The sequence below is a fragment of the Prunus dulcis genome, chromosome 2 (assembly GCF_902201215.1).
Source record: "Prunus dulcis chromosome 2, ALMONDv2, whole genome shotgun sequence".
Lineage (NCBI taxonomy): Eukaryota > Viridiplantae > Streptophyta > Magnoliopsida > Rosales > Rosaceae > Prunus > Prunus dulcis.
Window position 1 is genome coordinate 21,996,830 of NC_047651.1, and position 21,106 is coordinate 22,017,935.

Here is a 21,106-nt window from a genome sequence, read left to right on the forward strand (position 1 = left end):
AAAAAATCCCACCATTACTCTTGATTTGAGATTCTGTATCCATCTAATCATTGTGAATAACATTCAATTATTTTTATGTTGGTTTTATAGAAGCATATTCGAGAGACGGAGAAATCGAACCCATAACCTCAAATGTAAAGATTACAAGTCACTTGCACATCCAATATATTCCTGAAAAACAAATATATCACTGACTGTATAAAAATTCCAAAAGTGTCAAATGAGTGGCATACTATTCTCACTCATTAGTCTAAAACGCACCGTACAATTATTTGAAGGTGCTTTGAAGCATATGCATTCTTGCATTTGCATAGAGTGTTTTCTATATCTATAGAAAAGTATTAACTTTTTGTGTCTTAAAGTACCCCTCCTTCTGTTCCGGAATCCTACAAGTGCGATGCGAGACAGAGGGCCGGCCACCAGCAACCATGGCGTGACGCCGGCCTGTTTTCTCATGTAGGCAGAGATATGGCGGCCGGTAATGGTAGAAGTTTCAATTTTTACCATACAATTCATGTTTCATGATGTTGCAAATTAAGAAAAAATGGTTGAGTGATCTCATATGCGTACAAATTGGAATAAATTAAGGAATAATTAAAGACATCAACAAGTCAAAACAGTCGGTGGGTTGGTGGCCCATCGATTTTAAGATATTAAGATATCGTGAAGTTCGAATAAACAAAAATAAAAATCTTAGAGAGATTCAACACCAAAACGTGCCAATAATTATGAGTAAATACGATAATTTACACCTACAATACGTGGCGCTTTCTGATCCGTTAGATCAATAACCAACTTAAAGATCCACATTCCAAAAAGAACCCAATTGCAGAAAGACACTGAATATGACAGTGAATGGTCAAAATTGGTGCACTCTGCCCAGAGAAGGCAGTTGGCGACAACTTTAAGACGGGAAAAATGTATAACGAACCCCACGGGATGAGAATTTAAGAGTCTTCGAAATGCACAAAAATCTGACACGCGCCTCCAACAAAGCAGCAAAGCGATGCGAGTGGTGAGGTCAACGAGAAGAAAAAGGAAAGGAAGAAGGAGTGAGTGTATTTAACACGTATGATGTTGTTTGTTTTACGAGCGTAATTTGTGAAAAGATTGCAACTTTTTAATAATTTTCTAAATTGGGTGCCTCCTTATTGCTGGCTGAAAGGAATTCTATGCTTGTTTCCAGCTGAGGCACCTATAAATAGGCGAGGACGAAGGGAAGGTTAGGGCTACGCTGGCTGTGACATACATTTGGGAAGAAGAAGAAGAAGAAGAGGGGGAGGAGGAGGGAGAGCAGAGCACGCTGTGGCTACTGGAGGGGCAAGGAGAACATCAAGAGTTGACTATGGATGCTACTAGTGAAGTCTATTCTGGTTCTAGAAAGCTTCATGAGGAAGAAACTGCCGAAATCCCAGAAACCGCCCATCAGATTAGCACAGGTTTTCTTTTCATTTTTTTAGTTTCGTTTGTTCATGTCATTTACCTCCCTGTTTTTTCACCTGGGTTTATGTTTGTTTGTTCTGTTTTGAAAATTCAATAATGTCGATGAGGAAATGATTGTGGTAATGGTTGGTTTTAATCATTTCCAAAACCCCATAATGTATTTGAATTGAAAAGTGAATGCATGCAATGTTTTTGTCTGGAATTGAGGCTGTCAATAGGGAAATGAATCGTTTTTCTGATTTTGTTTATTTGGTTCCTAATTGGAATTCATGAAATTATTGTTTTGAATTGTGATTTGTAATAAACGAATGCTCAATGATTTCAAATAGCTCAGTGGCAGTGACATCGATATTGAAATTGCTTTCATTGTTTGTGCGCTCATATTACCTCTTTGGTTTCCATAGATTCATGGTTTCAAGTGGGATTTGTCCTCACCACCGGTATCAACAGTGCGTATGTGCTGGGATACTCTGGAAATGTAATGATTCCTCTGGGTTGGATAGGCGGTGTAATCGGTCTAATTCTAGCCACTGCAATATCACTCTATGCAAACGCTCTTATCGCTAAGCTCCATGAATATGGTGGGGTTAGGCACATCAGATACAGAGATCTTGCAGGATTTATATATGGTAAAGTAAATGTATTGGTTGGATTCATTTCTTGAATATACCTTTCTTATTTTGTGGCTTATGTTTCCTTGTTTTGTTTCCTGATGGGGCTATTTGATTGCAGGCAAGAAAGCTTATTCACTTACATGGGGATTGCAATATGTCAATCTTTTCATGATTAACACGGGATATATCATTTTGGCTGGTCAGGCCCTCAAGGTGAGATCAAATGAGGACATGGGCTTGCATTTTTCTGTCACATTTGCATATTATATCCAATTAGTCTTTTGCCTTTAGTTTCCTGGCTTTTTGTTTCCTTTAGATTGGACTTTATGCATATGAATAGATTATGTCTTATTTTCCTAAAACTTGTAGCCGTTACATTTGCCATGTAGGCTGCGTATGTTCTGTTCAAGGATGACCACGCCATGAAGCTTCCGCATTTTATTGCCATTTCTGGCGTTGTTTGTGCAATATTTGCTATAGGGATACCACACTTGTCAGCTCTCAGGATTTGGCTGGGGTTTTCAACAGTCTTCAGCTTGATATATATTGTTATAGCATTCGTCTTGTCACTTCAAGATGGTAAGAATCATATTTCTTGAACAAGAGTTGTTTTCTTTATTTAAATTGCCTGGATTTATCATGCTTTGAGTTTAATTCGGAACATGCACATGCCAGTTTCTTGTTCAAAAAGTTTAAATTAAGAATTTGTAGTGCTTTATTATAGGACTTGAAGCACCGGCCAGGAGTTATGACATCCCGGGGACAAAAATAAGCAGAATATTTACCACAATCGGAGCGGCTGCTAGCCTGGTCTTTGCATTCAACACAGGAATGCTACCAGAGATACAGGTACCTGGAATTAAAATCTTTAAAGTTTTCGGTTGCTTAGATGAGAAACTTCATGATTGTGTATTTTTCCAAATTCACTTCGGTTTGGCTGTGTTTATGTGACAGGCTACAGTGAGGAAACCAGTTGTTGAAAACATGATGAAGGCTCTGTACTTTCAGTTTACAGCTGGAGTTGTGCCACTGTATGCCGTTTGTTTTGTAGGGTATTGGGCATATGGAAATAAAACATCATCTTATTTGCTCAACAATGTCAACGGGCCGATTTGGGTGAAGGCAATGGCCAATATTGCTGCCTTCCTGCAAACAGTCATTGCTTTGCATGTATGTCTTTTTCTTTTTTTTTCTTTCAACCCCCGACCTTTTACTTTCGGAAAATCTCATATCCTGTTCTTATTGCTGCTTGTAGATATTTGCAAGTCCAATGTATGAGTATCTGGACACAAAGTTTGGTATTAAAGGAAGTCCACTGAAAATTCAGAACTTAACATTCAGAATTACTGTTAGAGGTGGCTACTTAGCCATTAACACACTGGTTTCAGCCCTTCTGCCATTCCTTGGAGATTTCATGAGCCTCACGGGAGCCATCAGCACATTCCCTCTCACATTTATTCTTGCAAACCACATGTACCTGGTGGCAAAGAAGGACACACTCACTTCAGCGCAAAAGCTCTGGCATTGGCTAAATGTTGGTTTCTTTGCCCTTTTGGCCGTTGCAGCTTTAATCTCTGCCTTGAGGCTCATAGCAGTAGATTCTAAAACTTACCATGTATTTGCTGATCTATGATTAGGTTAGGTTTTCCTTTTTCGTTTGATCCCACAAAATGTATTTCATTCACGTTTGGCAGTTAGGCCCGTCTTATGTTGAAGGCTTAGGCATTTAATAGCATAGCTTAATTGTTCGAAGATTTGTTTCCTCCAGAGTCAAGTAGCATACATGACATCTTAACGCATACGATATTATACTGATAGGATAAAGATAACTTTTATCACATCCAAAAAGTAAAAAATTTCTCTTAGTTTATATGTTTGATAATTACTCCATGTACTGTTTAAGGTTTATCAGAGTAGGAACAAGGGGAATGCTATCAGTTAATATTTTGGAAAGGTCAACACATTCGAAGCAATATCCTTGAATAAATTTTAAGGGAATTTTGATTGCTAACAGATAGAAAAGTGAAAGGCAAGGAAGGATGAGAGACAGAGAATGACGTTAAAATGCACAATTGATATGTTGGCAAATAGTTTCCGAACAATGAGGTGCAAGAGCTATTTCAAAATTACAACAATCAAACAATATCAATCAACCTAATGCTTCAGCCTTCCAAGAAACCGGAGATCCATTTGGCAGATTTCCCATATCACTTTGATGAATCTTCAGAACAATCTGCAACCATTCAGAAAGAAAAGATAATTTCATTGACATTATGGATAAAATTATGACATTAGCAGTTTTTACCCAGACAGAAAAGAACCTAGCCAAGCTAAGGTGATGACCACCCCGAGTGAAAGAATGCTCTCATAGATATAATAGTGTTCCATTAGACTGAACATTAAATCTAAGTGTTAACAATATTCCTGTGCACAATACAAAGGTAAGAACAACTTTGCAACCAGTTGTGGCTACTTGGTAGAATAATTGATATGAGATGCATACTTTCCTAATTAACCAAATTTTCACTTGTTCCGTCGCCTTTATTATTGTAGGGTGAACGTAAAGTATGGCATTTTCATATGTTGTCAAAATACTATTGAATTATCAACTGCATAATACTACATCAAACCAGGAGATATTGGCTCAGGGCTGTGCAGATAAAAATGTTAAGAGTTAACACACACTTCAACAGAGTAGTAAAGAAACCTCACCTGAGCGAAAGCTCAACAGTAAGTTTGTTTGGACACTATGATACTAGGGGAAAACAGAAGAATACAAAGAGTGTGGGTTTAGAACTTTGTACTAATCTTACAATATTTAACAAACAAATGCAAATAAGAAAAAAGCGAGGATATTATCCCTTAAACATAGAAATCTTTATCTTACCTAATTTTGCATCACCCAGATATCAATTTTAGAACAATGCAGACGGTATTGAGTAGTACGAGAGGAACTCTCAAGTACTGTGTTGCGTAAATGAGACCTATAATCTGTCCCTTGACTGACTTTGTCCTGCCCACTGAGAATTCTGCAAGGCTCCATCCTCTAGGCGCAAGGAAGCGGTCCTCATTTAATATTGCTAGTGCATTTGCAAGAAGCAGAAAGCCTTCAAGTAGTGTCATCAAACCCATTTACCTGAAAAATGAAGAACTTATTTCATATAAGCTACAAATGCGTCTGAGTTTTAGGCATTTAATCCCCATTCCCGATCCCCTCTTCAATCTAATACGTAAATGAGAAAAAGGAGAACAGTTCAACAACTTTTTCTGTGCAGCAGAAAATGAAAGCATAGAATGATTCTCCGGAGAAATTGATTTCACATTTGTAATGAAGTTGCCATTGTCTCAAAGACATGCAGTCCTATTTGCATTTTTTGGTAAATGGACACGGGCAACTGCACCAAAGAGTATGAAGGTATCCAGGGATGATTGTTTAAATGCAGCTGCCAAGTCATCAGCTGTTCACTGATGGCTATGCAAGAGTCCACATCTATTTGTAGATGAAAATTCCGCATTGCTTACAATACCTAAGTAGATTTAGACCATGTAGGCGAATCATAGAGCACTTGTTTGTGCTTTCTCAGTTTCCTAACCTTGATGTGGAGAATATATAAAATTCCGGTGAGGACTACGACCTTAGTATCTAAAACATAGGACTGAAATGAACTCTTCCAGGCTGATTATTAACTAGATCTTTGATGAATCGGTTATGTTATTGAGATTTTTTCATAAGTTGAAAACTAAGCTCCAATGACCAGCCTGTTGACCCAGAAAACAACAACATTTTACACCAATTCTAAAATATTCAGAAAAAATAAAACCTAATAGCATTCTGCCACAAACAACAGTACCTTAGCCTTTTCCAAAAATGGGACAACCCCAGAGTACCAAACTTGGCCTTTCCAACAATGGGACGCAAAACCTAGCAACCTAGGAAATCGAATCCCCTCAAATAGAGCGGTAAAGCTCAAAACACATGTAAATCTATGCGTAATAGATAAAAATCATGAATACCCGAGTCAGATTGAAGATGTAAAAGCTTAAATATAAACCCGGCCAGCTGCAATGGAAGAAATGATTCCAAGAACAACCCAGTTATTGAGAAATACATATTAAACTTACAAATTACAAATGCTATGGGAAATTGATAAAATACAAGTGCCATTTTAGAGATTGGGAAGGAAAATAAAAACCCACTAACCTGATGCTAGCACCTGATCTCAGAGAGACAGACTTGGATTGGAGGTGTAAATGGCTAAAACGAAGACTACAGGAACAAGTAGAACGTGCCCTTCTTTTTTCTGCTTGCTTTTTCTTTCTTTTTAAAATTTCTGGTTTAGTGTTGGGCCGGATGAGCCTGCTGAATGTATATCCTTGTTTGGGCCAGCGCCTTAGTAATAATTGTTATAATTAGCCTTTTATTTTTATTTTTATTTTTATTTTTTCTTTACCCAAAAGAGGAAAAAGAAAAACCTTCTCATGTCATGTGTCATAATTTACAAACGTTTAGACAAAAGTGGGAAGCAGACTAAATTCTAATCTCCCACAATCTTCAAAACTTCTGTAACCTTAGAGACTGCATCTCCCAATATGAGCTTCTCTTAGTTTTCTACCTATCTAAGATTCATCAAATGCACAAATAACAGATATTTAAGGGAGAACCCATCTGCTGCTTCAGTACACTTTGTATGTACATGATTTGAGATAGCTACATTAGCTAAAGATATGATCTTGCATGAATATCTACAGCTCGAGCCACACTTAAAACACCCTTCCTCTTAACTTTCGTCTCCCTGTTGTGATCTTTTGGGTTGTTGTTGTTGATGATGTTGAGTCTGAGCCACTAGACCTTTCACAAATACAACCTGGAAAAGGATTTGCATAAAAGTTCTCCTCAAGTTTGGGCAAATTTCTGGAAATTCTGCGATATGGTCCTCCAATCCTTTTTTCGTGTAACTTCTTAACCCGGGACGAGAATTTTTTCCAAGTTATCACACCCTTGTCCAACTTATCAATCAATCTCACAAACCTTCGTCTGCAAGGCACATAAGTTTGAATATTAGAGAGAGCTTAAATGAAGATTTGGTTTAATATATTGGGCAATAGTTATGCTTACTTGTCAGGGCTGATAGTTTTCCTAAACCCTTCAAATCTTCTATGACCTTGGACTGCCTTGGCCATATTTCCATCATGAGAATAGATGAAAACATCACTCTCCACTGCTATAATATAGTCCAAGGCAGCAAGCTGATTGAGCTTGTCCTTGTATGGTTGTAGCTCTTCTTCAGTTGCTAAATTTGAGTGGAAAAATATATTAGGATACTTGTCTTGCACTGGTTTAAGTCCTTCTTGCCCATAAATCTCACCAGCCACTATGTATATTTTTGTATCTGAAGGAAACCCAATTGCTTCAAGGAACACAGAAACCTCTCTTGGGGTCATGGGGCATTGTCCTAAATGTCTCTGCTCTGTGCCGTTGATCCTTTTATGCTTCCAATGCGGCGTCTGCTGCCTTATTGTTTCAAGCTCTCTATCCTCCTCTTGGGTAAGATTGTGACTGCAGCCTGTGAAAGAAAGCATGTCCTTCTCATATCTGCATGTAAAAATATAATGTGCTTGTCACTGGTTAGAAAATTATACAGAAACAATATATGAAGGACACATTTTGTTGTCAAGTACATTGTTAATTTCTTGGACACACCTTAAATGGAAAGCAATGTATCTGCTACCATTGTTCTTTAATCTGTCAACCAACTTCATCCCGAGTTGTTCGATTTCAGCTGTGAATCTCAGTGCCTTAAACAAAGCACGGCAGCGGAGCCTCTGGATTGAGGTAGCAACATTGTTAGCAAGTCGGGAATCTGTGAGGGTGAATTTAAGCACCCGGTGCTTCTGCAATAATGAGACCATCTGTTGTTTATAGTAACTGGGCTGGTCACAAATTGTTACACATCGTTAGATTCAAATCCCACTGGTTTTATTGAAAAAGGCTAAAAACAATCTTGACCATACCTTCGACCAAGAAACCGGAGCCTTAACCCGGGGCTTCACATCTGCAAGCTCTGGTGGAAGTGACTCTACAATTACGATATCATCTCTCAAAACCTCCATGAAGTTCTTCCAGTTGAAAATGTCCTTAAAATCACTGAACAAATCATTGTTAAAAAGAGAATGAAGGGATGTTAAATTTTCAACTACAATAGCCTAATCTAATATGGGCCAGTATAATATTAATTAAGAATCCTAACCTCGGGTCGGTCCAAAAGGATTTGTGATCTAAAGAAGGGAGAACAAGAGTCGCATTCATAAGTTTTGCGGCTGCAACCATGTCACCTATCTGCAAGTTCAATTTATTCAGAAGAAACCCAAGAAAGAAAAGCATGAAAGTCCCAAAACACAGAAGCTAGCTTAATTGGTTGCCTACCCCAAGCTTCATTTGATTCAATCCACCATTGGAACGAATTAAGAGATAGCCATTTGTGGCTGTTCCATTCCCTGTTACAAATGAAACTTATAATTGAATTAAAACGATTCATATTGTTTGTGATGACTAGTTTCCAACGTAGTATCACAAAAGATAATTCATTGGGGATGAAAACTTTCGGGACGTACGAAATTCCTTCTTCGATCGATTTATGCATTGGTAATAATTAGCATTCTCTGGTGGCGCCCAAATATCACCAGTCTGACTAGCAGAAATCAAATAAAAGATGGGATCACAATCTCAGGTTACTAAAAAATGATACCCCAACTGTAAGAAGAATATCAAAGCCTTATCAGTCATAAAATGACAGATGATCCATTTAAACCCAACTGCAACTTTGCATGTGAGCATGCATCAATCTTGAGTCTGACATTAATATGAGCTAAGATTATTCAATACATGACAAATTTGTTCACATGGCATAGCAATATTTGGACTAAACTTATATATCTTTCTTAACCTTCATGACAGGATAAAAAATGCAGAAAAAAAATATAACAATCTGACCTGGAACTTTCCTGTATTTGAGTCAAATAAATGCTGCCACCTTCACTGACCATGTTTTGTTGCATTGTTGATGATATCCCCGGTCGAATGAAACCTATTGTTTCCATCATCCTCAATTCCGGAAACGTACTGAGCAAAGCAAACTTGGACAGCACTGACACAAAAGCTAACACCATCAAAACCACGGAAGCCCATCTGCACCACCCTCTTGAGAATTCAGACAACCTGCGCACTCTACGGCGAAAAAAGACAGCATTAACGTTGGCGTCATCGGACTTGACAGGAGTATCTTGTTCTTCTGTGGCTTCATGCACACGTCTCCTTGACCTGGTGCATGAGTTGTGATGATCAGCAGCAGAGTTTGACATGGAGAAAGAAACAAAGAAACAGAGGATTTGCAGAGTAATGGGTTATGGAAGCTTGAAAGAGAGAGAGGGAACGTGGGAGGAGATTAAAGTTTAGTTTAGTGGGTTGAGGAGGTAACGGCCCGTGTTAGTGTTACAAAGTTTGTGAATTCAATTCGTTTTTATTTTATTTAATGGGTTTAGAATTTAAAGTGGGAGCGGATTATAAGGCGGATGAGGCTCTGTGTTTGTGATGTTATTGGCTATATATATAATTTGTGTTGGTAATTCAAAACTCAAACAGAGCAAGCACCGCATATTATCCAAAGCAAAATCCCCCAACGTACACAAGAAATGTTGATGGTGTTCCACCTGCACCAAACAATCTTTCTTTCTTTTTGCCTTTTTTGTTATTTTTGAATGAATTACCATAAACACAAAGGTTTGCTAAATCTAAAATCACTGGTCTACAAATCAAGATCATTTTCCAACAGGCTAGACCCGATTGACTCATAAACATGTTTACTCACTATATTTTATACAAAGTCGGAACCTACTTGACATAAGCCTAATGAATAGATTGATACAAATAACGTTATTTGAATAGTTTGAACATAAATCTCTTACACTGGTATCCCTAACTCTAGCTATAAACCTTCAAAAGATTTTTTTTTTTTTTTTTTCAATCATCGGGGAGGGAAAATTTGGATTTAGGATATCTTCCAACTGAGAAGAAAAATAACACTAGACCAAGAAGCATGATCACAAAAAAAATCAAAATACAAAAGCTTTCAGATTTGGGTTGGGCTAGGATCCGAAATGATTAATTGGACGTATAGATACTTACTTAGGCCTTCTTATAATCGAATAGTGGGTTACATACCCATAATAAGGCCCATCTACAAAGTCACTCTCTTTTATATAAATACCGTAATCTTCTTGCAGACCAATTTAGGGTTTTAGTGCTTCTTCTACGCAGGCGTCTGTGGTTGCTTACTGGTAGAGACATAAACCCCAAAACGCAAAAATGGTGAAGGAACGCCAAGGAGAACGAATTAGGTAATTGATCCATTTCTTGCCTCCGCCAAAACCCTAATTTCTGGAAATGTTAATCCGATTACATGTATCAGATTTGTAATACTTTCTCACTCTAATGTCCTATATCAGACTCTACGTCGGGGGCACCGTTCTCGGATACAAAAGGTAATTGATTTTGTATTGTGCTTTTTGTTATTGTTTGGCTGCAATTGTTTTTCTACTGATAAATCCATAAAATTGAAGAAGATTTGATTTTGTTTTTCGGTTGTGAGCTAAATGGAGACTAGGGTTTGAGCTGACTGATTGTTTTGGTTAGGTCTAAGTCGAACCAATACCCAGGCACCTCCTTGATTCAGATCAATGGAGTGAACACCAAAGAGGAGGTGGCATGGTACGCTGGAAAGCGATTGGCGTACATCTACAAGGCCAAGGTGAAGAAGAATGGGAGCCACTACCGCTGCATTTGGGGCAAGGTTTCCAGGCCTCATGGTAACAGTGGCATCGTTCGTGCTAAGTTCACTTCCAATTTGCCACCAAAATCCATGGTATTGTGTTATATTAAAAATGTTAGTGTGCTATATGTGTAGTAGTTTTTTTATCAATGCCATTTCTGATTGTGTTTTTTTTTTTTTTTGTGCTTCCTTTGTAGGGTGCTCGTGTTAGGGTATTCATGTATCCCAGCAATATATAAGGTACTTTTTCTTTGAGTTCTGTTTTGCTTTGATTTTTAGTTCTACTGTTATTTGTATGCAGTGTATGTTGTGCATGGCTGTTTGTATTTGAAGTTTTGATTTAGCATTGTAAGATTTTCTGGATTTGCCTCAATACAATGTGGATGAATATGCTACTTCAGCATGTGTTTTTGTCTTTTATTGTTACACAACTCATGTCTGCGTTTTTGTGAAATTGAGCTTTTGCGGTTTAATTATAGAGAATGCAATAGTTTTGTTGTGCCTTGTGTTCAACATTCAGATATATATTTACATTTGTGATTATTGGCTGATTTTTGTATTACTTTTGACATTTTAGCTTAGCATAGTGTAGGGTAGGATTTGGTTGCTTACATTTGCCTAGAAGGTAATACCTTTGACTGTGTTGTCTCAATTGATTCTGAAATCCTCCATTTGATTACATGCTAGATGTTTACTGCTATTTGATACATTCATATCTGTGGGTTTCACCAGTGAGCCTTTACTGGTTTACATAATTTTGATGCCTGGGTTTTGACTTTAGTAATTACTTTACATTTTCATGATATCTTTTTTTTCGTGCTCATTTTGATGCCTGGTAGAGATACGTTGGAGGTTTTTCCCCGTAATATCTAGGTTGTTGGTTATTGAGTCATTAAGCTGGTGTTGATTTGATTCCCTTCTCTTTGTACTTGTGGATTTTGCTGTCCAAATTATTTAGTTTGCAGCAATACATATTTCAATTTTGTTTTGTTTCTAGCTATATTTTAAATTTCGATCTGGAAACTTGAGATCATATTGCAGTTCTTAGGATAGAGATGCTTGTTGTTTATGACATGATCCTATTGCGCAGTGCTTCTTTTGGTTTTGTTGAGTTTCTAGCAAAAGCTCTTTCCACCCTGGTTCTAACCTTATGCTCATTTTTCTTTCTTGCAGTTGCTCAGGACTTATAGATGACAGAGATTCGTCGTTTGAAGGCTTCTTAGTTTTATATGGTTTTTACGAGCCAAGTTAGATGTATTGTTTGTTTGAAGGGGAGTCAGTTTTGTTTGTTCGGATGGCAGAACATCATTCAATAGTCACTAATTTTAATGCTTATCGTCCAACCATTTCAACTTCGTGTTTGAATATTCATTAAACTGAGTATGAAGTAAAAGTTTTGAATGAAGCAGCATTCTCTCGTTGGCTATTTTTCTGCAATTTGGGTTTTTAATATTGTGAAATGCTATATTAAAATTCCCCAATAAGGGCAACGGCCGACCCCTTAAAAAGCCCATTTGTTCACATTGTGGTTTCATATGACCATTTTTATCTGTGGCCATTGTCGATGATGCCTATTTTTGTCATTATATACGATTGTGAAAAATAATGTGCTGGTTGTGTTATTCATTTGGTTATGCTTTATTTGTTTACTTATGCCTGGACAGAGTTGTAGAGCCCTGGCATTTGCTTCACTCATATTGCCTCACTGGTCACTAATCAAACTTGCCTAAAAGATTTGGTCCCCAGATGATCGATCTAAAACGGCTCAAACTGCAGGGAGGCTACAATGAGGGGTTATAATAAGAGAGTTTTTATCAAATGTATAGCTAAGGGGTAGTTGTTATTAAACTGCTGGATTGAAACCCTCATTATAGAAGCTCCCCTCAAACTGAAGCTAATTGATTGATGATGTAAATTTACATGAAGCTAATTGATTGATGATGTAAAATTCAATGTAAAGGGCCTGGCTAAAACCAAAGTGCGAAGAAGGGTACCAAGAAAAGTTTGCATCTCAAGCCCAAGTAGAATTAAACAAAACCCATGTAGTAAAATGCAATTACGCAAAGGGGCATTAAAAGAATAAAAGAACTATCGAAAGATGATCTCTCCCTCCAATGCACACTGCCAAAACGAAAGGCACGTAAACTGTGGCGATTTAACATGTTGTTTAGGTCATTTTGCCTTTGTTTTGCAGTTACACACAATTGTAAGCATGCTATTAGTGGATGCAAAACCCTTGAGTGGGGCTTTGCTTTCGTTTGTAATCAAATGGCATGTGATGTAAAAGTAGTTGTTTAAACTATAAGGTAGGCAAATGTCGACCACGTTCACAAGCCAACCACGTGATCAAAATTGTAAGATTTAAGCTTTGGCGTACTCTTTTTTAGCTCATGCTCCATATGTGCCATTTGAGCTATTGTCCTTGTTCCTTAGAACTCTGTCATTTGGGTCTCTCTTAACATACTAGTCCATTAAGATCCACACCAGTCAGATATGCAAAACATGGTAAACCAATTATGACCCGTCTTAATCACGAGTTTGGTATGCTAATCAGTATTCAGTAATCAACGTAAATTCTAGTTGCATGCTCAAACTCAGTGTCAGTAAACAGGGAAGGTGGATAACTGAGTTTGACCAAAAACAGATGGGACAAGCGTCTGCTAACTTGATTAACGGCATAAAATTAGTTAGTCTAATCCCATTTGTCCTTGTAAGAATGTGAAGTTAGGCCAAATGGCAAATAAACATTTGGTTGCTCCTTGAACTGGGCAGGCCTCGTGCGCAAGACATTTCAAAGTTTAAGGCGTCGAGGTGCGCAACATCGTTTTCATCTAAGATGTGACATTTCAACATATTTAATCTCATTAATTGTTTTTTTCTTCTTCTGCATTTTCTTGCATTTTAGGATGATGGGAATTGACTAGAATAATAATAAGAACACAGAAAATCTTCGGAGATATTTTTTTTTGTTGTTGAGAAAATTTAAAGAGAGATTTAAAACAAAAATGGGCTTCTTCAACTCTTTGTTTAAGACCAATAAGGTGTTAGTCCGATTAGTCCACACATTTGACATGCTTATTAATGGTATTGCGTTCAAGTCCTCGTAGTATCCGTATGTGTGAATTTTTCCCCATCTCTCTTCTTAACTATGACAACAACAACAACAACAACAACAAAAAAAAAAAAAACCTCTTTGTCCAAAAAAAGCGTATTATAAGGTTGCAAAGCTAAGGGTACATTTCCATTGATGATCCCATAAAATTTTCCATCAAACAAAGTGCCAGAATCAAAATGCATAGGATTCTCGATTTTAGAACATCTGGCTCAGCACCACCAAAATCCAAAAGTCCTGAAGTTAATGATTTGAGCGGATGATCTTTCATCAGGGTTATCTATAAGTTTGGCAGGACATTACATTACATTGCATACTTTCAACAGATATATTGGAAACCAGTGGAACTACATATACTACTAGTACTATTATTTGTCATTGCACGACCCGGGTTTTCAGCATTTTCACATGGGCTGAATTATGCTAAGTTTGTGTGTACAAATTTCTCCATTTGTAGGACCTTGGACTCATCTTCACTGCCTAACCTCAAAGTGAGCAAGCATCCCCATTCACCATCCAAGTCAGCAATCGGGACCCGATGCAGCCCTTAATCAAGAGTCATGAGTAGAGAACGATGATTCGATCAAACTCGTAACTTTTTTCAATATTTAAGAAGATAAATACTACTAGACGAACAGTTAGTTGATTTTAACTTCTATATCTTAATACATGAGAAATTAAAACAGTCAATATTAGAGTGAAAAACATGGCTTCGTTGTAATCAAACTGCATTACTTAAACGCTCCTCAAAAGAACAATTGATTTAAGATATTTTAGGCTCAACGTTAAGAGTGATCACGACCTATATGATGTTATGTTGTAATTTGCAGCTTGAAGGCGCCTTTGACTGTGACCAAAATCTTTATCCATGAAAACAAAATAAGCACCACTTGGCATGCCTTGGTAACTCTGTCAGCTGGTGGAAAAACCAGACAAATTATCAAACTTGGACCAATTGCCATACAGGGGAGGATCGGATTGGATAATATTGGATATTCTCTCACCATCCAGACCAATGCTAAAGTAGAAACAGAATATACTTCACTCTCGGCTCTCTGTACTTTGCAGGTCAAAACCCACCAATGCCACGTTAGCACCAGGAAAGCTTCACCTTCAACTTCAGCTGCTCAACTCATCACAACACAACAACAGTGGTTTCAGGTAGCCATGAACAGAAACTCACCTTCGCTTGCTCAACTCAACAAAATTTAACAACCCTTTTAGGCTTTAGCCCACTTTCCTCTCTCTCTCTCCCTCTCTCTTTTCTTTTTCTTTTTTTCGGTTTTGGTACCTAAACACACACAGAAAAAAATCAGAGGTTGTTTTTTCTTCTTTTATGGCACAGATTCAATTGACTGCTTCAGCCCCTCTTGTACCTTTCAATTGTATGCTCTCTCTCTCTTAATTGCACAAAATTGTATTTTAAATTGTTGGGTACTTCAGATGAATTCTGGAGTTTGGTTGCTGAAAATAATATTGAGTTTTTAAAAACAGGACACCAGATTCATGGATAACATGTAAAATGTTCTTTAATTTGGTTATCTAAGTGAACCCAAATGGCGGTCTTACGATCAATTTCTTTCATTTTAAAAAATTTGCTCAGATTCCAAACAAAGAGACCCAAATTTTGCTACTTTGGCAATTGGGAAAGTTTTTGACATTTCTGGGAATTTTCAGGTGGTGCAAAGCAACTGAGTAAGTCAGTACTTGTCTGTTCTTCAAGAAGATGTGCAATTTTTTCTACGCTATCATTCACAAGTTTTAGAAGCACAAAAGTTCGAAACTTTGAATTGGGTGCAAGCACAGCAGCAGCTAGTAATGAAGGTTTCGAAGAGGTAGTTGAAGGTCAACCACTACCAGCCTTGGGCTCTTCTTATACATGGCCAGATAAGAAGGTTGGAGTCTCTCTTCTCAATTTGCTTTTATTAACTCTTTTATTCAAAGATTGGGTGCTATGTGAATCACATTTTAAAATCATATTATGTGGCATGGAAGATCATTTATTACATGTAGTATCACCTGTCATATAATGTGGTTTAAAAATATGATTCCGTTATCAGTATTGCAAAATATATTCTGACACACAAACAATGCACGTGATCGGTAAAATGTTTAAGCAAGCAATTCAAGTAATTTTCCTGCCTAAACAATCCATTTAAGGGCATATAGTTGGAACCAAAAATATATAAGTCAATAGTTTTACCAAACAAATTTATTGTTATCTTAATACAAAAAATCTTTCGTGCACCTTAAATCATGTAAAGAAATCATCCAAGGAAAAAAAACACACATACATACAAGAGCAAGCATCTGATAATGTTCATTTAGTCCCTTGCATGATGCATGGTCCAATTTTCTAGTGCTTGAATATATTTTATCAATTGGTGGCCAGATTCGCATAAGCTTGCCTAACATCTTTTAATTTTCTAGTAAGCGCGTTGGCCGTGGAAGAAGAGCATTCTCTCTTCTTCGTTGACAATTCTTAATCCCCACACTTACATTCCATACACGTCCTTGTCTTCATTGCCCTCCCTCATACTAAATAGGGGTCCAAATGTATTTCCAATTTTAAACTCTTGGCAAATTAATAAAAACAAAATTGTATTTCCAATTTGCTACTTTGTGTCAAGATATAAAGTGTACAAGTAAACCCAAAAATGGAAATAATAAAAACATGCATTCCAAAACATTAAAATAAAATGAAGGTCAAAGTAAATTTGATGATCGCATTATAAAAAATAAAATAAAATAAAGGTAAATGTGATGAATCGGAATAAATTTCTTAAAAGTTCCCATTAATAAAAAAAAGTTAAAAGTCAAAATCTTTATGGGGAAAAAAATGAAGCAAAATTTAATTATATGGTCATTAAAATTAAAATTAATATATAGAAATTTATTATTATTATTATTATTTTATTTTATTTTTTTTGCGAAAGAGAGAAATTTAATTTATGTTAAAAATTGAATATGGTCAAAGTCTACTTTGCTTATAGTTTACAACAAAAGAAAAATAAAAACGAAAAAAACTAATTAAACTAATAACTTAAATAACAACAAAGAAAGAAAAGAAATGAAGTGAATTCTCTCGTACGCGTTTACCTCTCTCTGCTTTAAAACTCTCTCTTTCTCTCTCTCTCTCGTCCCCTATTTGCAGAAGAGGCACATTCCTCGTCGGTCGTCCTCAAAACTCTGGCCCAACGACGCAGCCTCTCTTAATTTTAACAGAGACCCATTTCCATTTTCAATCCCTTTCTCTCTGCCTTTTACTTTCTAAAAGTTCTTTATTTTTCGCGTTGTTTTTCATTTAAATTTCTTAAAATTCTGCGTCTTTTCAATGAACCTCAATTCTCAGATCCATGGGAGGCCAACCCATGATTCTATATAACCCACTTTGTCATTCTCTACCTGGGTTTCACCAATGCCCCAACCCTAACAGATCCCGCCTCACCTGAACCTAACGCTTTCTTGGTTTTGCCTCAAAATCTCAGCCGTCCCATCGAGACCCACCTCATAAAATGAAGGGCAAGAGCCGTTTGTTCACGATCGGGCTCGTCACCGCCTGGTACTCATCCAACATTGGGGTTCTGCTGCTGAACAAGTACTTACTCAGCAACTATGGCTTCAAGTACCCGATCTTCCTCACCATGTGCCACATGACCGCCTGTTCTTTGCTCAGCTACATAGCAATTGCTTGGATGAAGATGGTTCCTATGCAAACCATTCGATCCCGGGTCCAATTCTTGAAGATCACGGCGCTGAGCCTTGTGTTTTGTGTGTCGGTCGTTTTTGGGAACATTTCGCTTCGGTATTTGCCGGTCTCGTTTAACCAGGCTATTGGGGCCACCACGCCTTTCTTCACTGCGGTCTTTGCCTACTTTATGACTCTCAAAAGGGAAGCTTGGCTCACCTATCTCACCCTCGTTCCTGTTGTTACAGGGGTCATCATTGCAAGTGGGGTATGAGCTCTTCCTTCTTGTTAATTTTTGGTTTATTATCGCAAATTCAAGTATATAACGGAGAATTAATGTGAATTCTGGAAATGGGTTTGCTTTGGGATGAGCTGCTTTGGATGAGAATTGAGCAGCCAGTCTGTGAATTGGTGGGATATGGGTTGGGATGGATTGGTGGCAGTTTTTGCAATTGGGTTGTTCTTTTTGTGTATAATTCCAATTGGTTTTAACTGTCCTATAGTTGGATGGGAACTAAAATCTGATAGTTGAGAGAAAAATAGTTGTGAGAAGATCTACCAAAACAACATAAATTTTGAACCTGAGATATTAGTTGGGTAGGACCTGAGATCTGATAAGTTCTTGTCAAGCTGAGATAGCACAAGAATTTAGCTGAATTGGGGTGAGTTCCCGTCTTGGAACCTTGAAGATAAATATCTTTGATTTAAAACTACCGTTGGGTGCATGAAAGTGGGTGGCTTTTTCCTATTTGCCTAGATTATATAGCCAGTCAAGTTGGGATTGCACAAAATTATGTGGAGCCTTCAAATTAAGTTATGAACCTTCAGTTTGATTCGACCATACCACAATGCATCTAATAGTTTTGATCTTTTTACATGGCCACAGGGTGAACCAAGCTTCCATCTGTTTGGTTTCTTGATTTGTGTCGCAGCAACTGCTGCAAGGGCACTTAAATCAGTGCTTCAAGGGATTTTGCTTTCTTCCGAAGGGTATTTGCTCTATCATTCTGTATTTGGTTAAAGTTGATGGCATTAGTTATTTCTTCTTCATTGAAATTCTATCTAAACTGAAAATGGGCACTGAATGGCTTGCCTCTATATTCCAGGGAGAAGCTGAATTCCATGAACCTCCTTCTATATATGGCTCCGATAGCTGTTGTTTTCCTACTTCCTGCAACACTTATCATGGAAGAAAATGTGGTTGGTATAACACTAGCTCTTGCAAGAGATGATGTCAAGATCATATGGTATCTACTATTCAATTCAGCATTGGCATATTTTGTAAATCTGACCAACTTCTTGGTCACAAAACACACCAGTGCTCTGACTCTTCAGGTTTGTCTCCCTTCATGATCCAGGCATTTGTATATTGTTAATCAGAATGTATTATGAATGCTGTTAAACACTTGTAATGTTCTAGCATTCAGAAGATTTCATGAATAACAAGTATGGTTTGGGGAGTATTGAAGTTGCAGGGCTATCTTTAGGGTTTAAGTTGGTGAAAGATATTCAATTTTGTTGCGAGGATATGAATCATCCTAACTTATGGGGACGAGTTCTGTTTATAGGCAGTTATGTATGATATGGGGACGTTACCACTATAATAAGCTGAATTTATAATCTAGGACCAATTTGCTTTAGATTAAGGCACTATTAGGCCAAGGGTATGGCCAAAAGTATGTTGGTCTTGAGAAACTGGTTCATGTAGCCACCCTAAGTAGCTGGGTAAGTTCTTATTGGATCATTAGTGGCTCCGTCTCCTCCATTTTGGTTAAATATGTTCACAGATGAAATGATCATGCTTAATGTGAAATATTGAGCAGTTTATGCTTGATTAAATTGAAGAATGATGTATTTAGTTCTCACATTTTCGTATTGTCATTACTAAGTTTTAACGTTTCTTTTCCTGGTCTTGTTGCAAGTAACAAATAGAACTTTTTTTTGGCCAATTGTAACATATGGAACTTTGTGGTTATCCAGGTACTAGGAAATGCTAAAGGAGCTGTAGCTGTGGTGGTCTCAATATTAATTTTTAGAAACCCTGTCTCCGTGACTGGAATGATGGGTTATTCTCTCACAGTCTTTGGAGTGATCCTTTACAGTGAAGCCAAGAAACGAAGTAAATGATGATTCTAGGAAAGCACTGGTGGAACTTCCTATGTTTTGTTTTCCATACTGCGAGAACAGCGGTGGTCATCCTGGAGGCAAGTTGGCGCCACATGTTGGTGCCGGGATTTTGCCTCCACGAATTCTATTTTTCCCCTGGAGGCCTAAGTGCGTGGCTTCCATTTGTATCAGCAACAACGCAGGATAAGTCAAAAGTAGGAAACTTAATAAGTGACTAGTATGGTCTCTATTATTCCCAGCTTTGGGTTTACGGAGGAAATATATTTTTATCGTTTATTCTTTCAGAAAAAGGGTTGTAGAATTGGTCTCCACACAATCAGTCTGTTATTAACATTTCTTATATTGATTAATTAATGAAAGAAAACATTCATAATTTCACAATTTTGTACTTGTATCTCAGACCAAGGTTTTTAAAGCCGTATGCTTGTTAGTTGCAACTTGTAAAAAACACTACATTGTTTGCTGACCATTTTCTGATAATCTCTAAATGAAATCATTGCGCCAATGATGACATCAGAAAGAATGTCTTCAAAAAAAATAAAATTTAGGACATTTCCTATTGAGAGGGGCGATAATATACTAAATTCACATACACTACATGGATTTTAGGACTCGAATCCAGGACCTTACTTGAAGGAATAAATACTCCAAACCACTACACTAGTGGTTCTTCATTCAAGATATAAGATGACAATAGCTTCACTTGTTAAAGAAGATGAACTTGCATCATGAACTAGTCTGAAACTTTTCAACTCTGAATCACAAACAAGCTCAATGATACCTATGAGCTAATGGGTAGGAATAGGATGGCAATCTGATTAGATGAATGAAACTACTCAACTTCAACCTCAAATCCACATTCAATTTCTGTTTCAGCTCCAATTTGAGTTTCAGAATCAATTTCAATTTCATTCTAACTTTTAATGGATCAATCACTTCAATTTCAGCCCTTGTCTCCACTTGAGGCTTGTTTTTCTGTTGCGCAGTTGCGGCTGCTGTGGCATTGAGTTTCACCCTCCTTATTCTCCTCTTCTGGCTTCTGCTCTCTAATTCAGGCTTGCTATCCGCTACAGGCTCAGCTTTGTTGGCTTCTTCTCCACTCGGTGTGTGGTATCTGTTTGAGCTTCGTTTTCCTCTTCTATCTTGGGAGCCAAGTAAAACCCTTTGTAACTAATCTCAGGCTTGGCAATTTCATCCTCAAGAACAGACAGATCCAAAGCCTTTGCTGATTCTCACCAGCTGGTTTCTTACTTGGGTTGCCTTGGTGGATGAGTTCAAATACCTTAGGGAAAAGTTT

The 21,106-nt window shown here is 37.4% G+C and overlaps 5 protein-coding genes across 7 annotated transcripts; 3 read left to right on the forward strand and 2 right to left on the reverse strand.

Moving 5' to 3' along the window:
* Window positions 1–851: 851 nt before the first annotated feature.
* LOC117620106 (proline transporter 1) lies at window positions 852–3,824 on the forward strand. 3 transcript variants are annotated; one of them, XM_034350217.1, is made up of 8 exons: window positions 852–1,069; window positions 1,187–1,439; window positions 1,848–2,072; window positions 2,176–2,270; window positions 2,447–2,636; window positions 2,782–2,906; window positions 3,012–3,227; window positions 3,313–3,824. In XM_034350217.1, exons 2-8 carry the CDS (start codon window positions 1,346–1,348, stop codon window positions 3,688–3,690), a joined length of 1,323 nt encoding a protein of 440 aa, XP_034206108.1. In that variant the 5' UTR covers window positions 852–1,069; window positions 1,187–1,345; the 3' UTR covers window positions 3,691–3,824. The 3 variants fall into 3 exon arrangements, with proteins under 3 accessions (XP_034206108.1, XP_034206106.1, XP_034206107.1); XM_034350215.1 differs by having other exon boundaries at window positions 852–1,052; window positions 1,166–1,439; XM_034350216.1 differs by having other exon boundaries at window positions 852–1,052.
* A 271-nt stretch (window positions 3,825–4,095) lies between these two features.
* On the reverse strand, window positions 4,096–6,392 carry LOC117618925 (immediate early response 3-interacting protein 1-like). The gene is made up of 3 exons (XM_034348701.1): window positions 6,259–6,392; window positions 4,945–5,193; window positions 4,096–4,290 (listed from the first exon to the last, which is right to left on the reverse strand). Exon 2 carries the CDS (start codon window positions 5,187–5,189, stop codon window positions 4,956–4,958), a length of 234 nt encoding a protein of 77 aa, XP_034204592.1. The 5' UTR covers window positions 5,190–5,193; window positions 6,259–6,392; the 3' UTR covers window positions 4,096–4,290; window positions 4,945–4,955.
* A 128-nt stretch (window positions 6,393–6,520) lies between these two features.
* On the reverse strand, window positions 6,521–9,540 carry LOC117618797 (O-fucosyltransferase 19-like). Its single transcript, XM_034348529.1, has 8 exons — window positions 9,049–9,540; window positions 8,670–8,746; window positions 8,482–8,552; window positions 8,306–8,394; window positions 8,070–8,202; window positions 7,759–7,988; window positions 7,174–7,650; window positions 6,521–7,092 (listed from the first exon to the last, which is right to left on the reverse strand). Exons 1-8 carry the CDS (start codon window positions 9,414–9,416, stop codon window positions 6,819–6,821), a joined length of 1,719 nt encoding a protein of 572 aa, XP_034204420.1. The 5' UTR covers window positions 9,417–9,540; the 3' UTR covers window positions 6,521–6,818.
* A 796-nt stretch (window positions 9,541–10,336) lies between these two features.
* Window positions 10,337–12,300, forward strand: LOC117618801 (60S ribosomal protein L35a-1-like). Its single transcript, XM_034348534.1, has 5 exons — window positions 10,337–10,451; window positions 10,560–10,595; window positions 10,747–10,975; window positions 11,080–11,122; window positions 12,056–12,300. The coding sequence occupies exons 1-4, from the start codon at window positions 10,420–10,422 to the stop codon at window positions 11,119–11,121; spliced, it is 339 nt and encodes a 112-aa protein (XP_034204425.1). The 5' UTR covers window positions 10,337–10,419; the 3' UTR covers window position 11,122; window positions 12,056–12,300.
* Window positions 12,301–15,084: 2,784 nt separating this feature from the next.
* On the forward strand, window positions 15,085–20,190 carry LOC117618798 (probable sugar phosphate/phosphate translocator At3g11320). The gene is made up of 6 exons (XM_034348530.1): window positions 15,085–15,379; window positions 15,672–15,889; window positions 17,483–17,950; window positions 18,569–18,672; window positions 18,789–19,017; window positions 19,663–20,190. The coding sequence occupies exons 1-6, from the start codon at window positions 15,331–15,333 to the stop codon at window positions 19,807–19,809; spliced, it is 1,215 nt and encodes a 404-aa protein (XP_034204421.1). The 5' UTR covers window positions 15,085–15,330; the 3' UTR covers window positions 19,810–20,190.
* Window positions 20,191–21,106: the final 916 nt, after the last annotated feature.

Excerpts from the sequence above, each read along its gene's own strand:
- LOC117618797 (XM_034348529.1), bottom strand. The coding sequence starts at position 9,416 with ATGTCAAACTCTGCTGCTGATCATCACAACTCATGCACCAGGTCAAGG. Across the intron at positions 8,395-8,481 it reads TGAATCAAATGAAGCTTGGG|ATAGGTGACATGGTTGCAGC; the intron begins GTAGGCAACCAA and ends TTGAACTTGCAG. Across the intron at positions 8,203-8,305 it reads TCCTTTTGGACCGACCCGAG|TGATTTTAAGGACATTTTCA; the intron begins GTTAGGATTCTT and ends TGATTTGTTCAG.
- LOC117620106 (XM_034350217.1), top strand. The coding sequence starts at position 1,346 with ATGGATGCTACTAGTGAAGTCTATTCTGGTTCTAGAAAGCTTCATGAG. Across the intron at positions 2,907-3,011 it reads GAATGCTACCAGAGATACAG|GCTACAGTGAGGAAACCAGT; the intron begins GTACCTGGAATT and ends TTTATGTGACAG. Across the intron at positions 3,228-3,312 it reads AAACAGTCATTGCTTTGCAT|ATATTTGCAAGTCCAATGTA; the intron begins GTATGTCTTTTT and ends TGCTGCTTGTAG.
- LOC117618925 (XM_034348701.1), bottom strand. The coding sequence starts at position 5,189 with ATGGGTTTGATGACACTACTTGAAGGCTTTCTGCTTCTTGCAAATGCA.
- LOC117618798 (XM_034348530.1), top strand. The coding sequence starts at position 15,331 with ATGGCACAGATTCAATTGACTGCTTCAGCCCCTCTTGTACCTTTCAAT. Across the intron at positions 15,890-17,482 it reads ATACATGGCCAGATAAGAAG|CCGTCCCATCGAGACCCACC; the intron begins GTTGGAGTCTCT and ends TCAAAATCTCAG. Across the intron at positions 18,673-18,788 it reads ATTTTGCTTTCTTCCGAAGG|GGAGAAGCTGAATTCCATGA; the intron begins GTATTTGCTCTA and ends TCTATATTCCAG.
- LOC117618801 (XM_034348534.1), top strand. The coding sequence starts at position 10,420 with ATGGTGAAGGAACGCCAAGGAGAACGAATTAG. Across the intron at positions 10,452-10,559 it reads CGCCAAGGAGAACGAATTAG|ACTCTACGTCGGGGGCACCG; the intron begins GTAATTGATCCA and ends GTCCTATATCAG. Across the intron at positions 10,976-11,079 it reads ATTTGCCACCAAAATCCATG|GGTGCTCGTGTTAGGGTATT; the intron begins GTATTGTGTTAT and ends CTTCCTTTGTAG.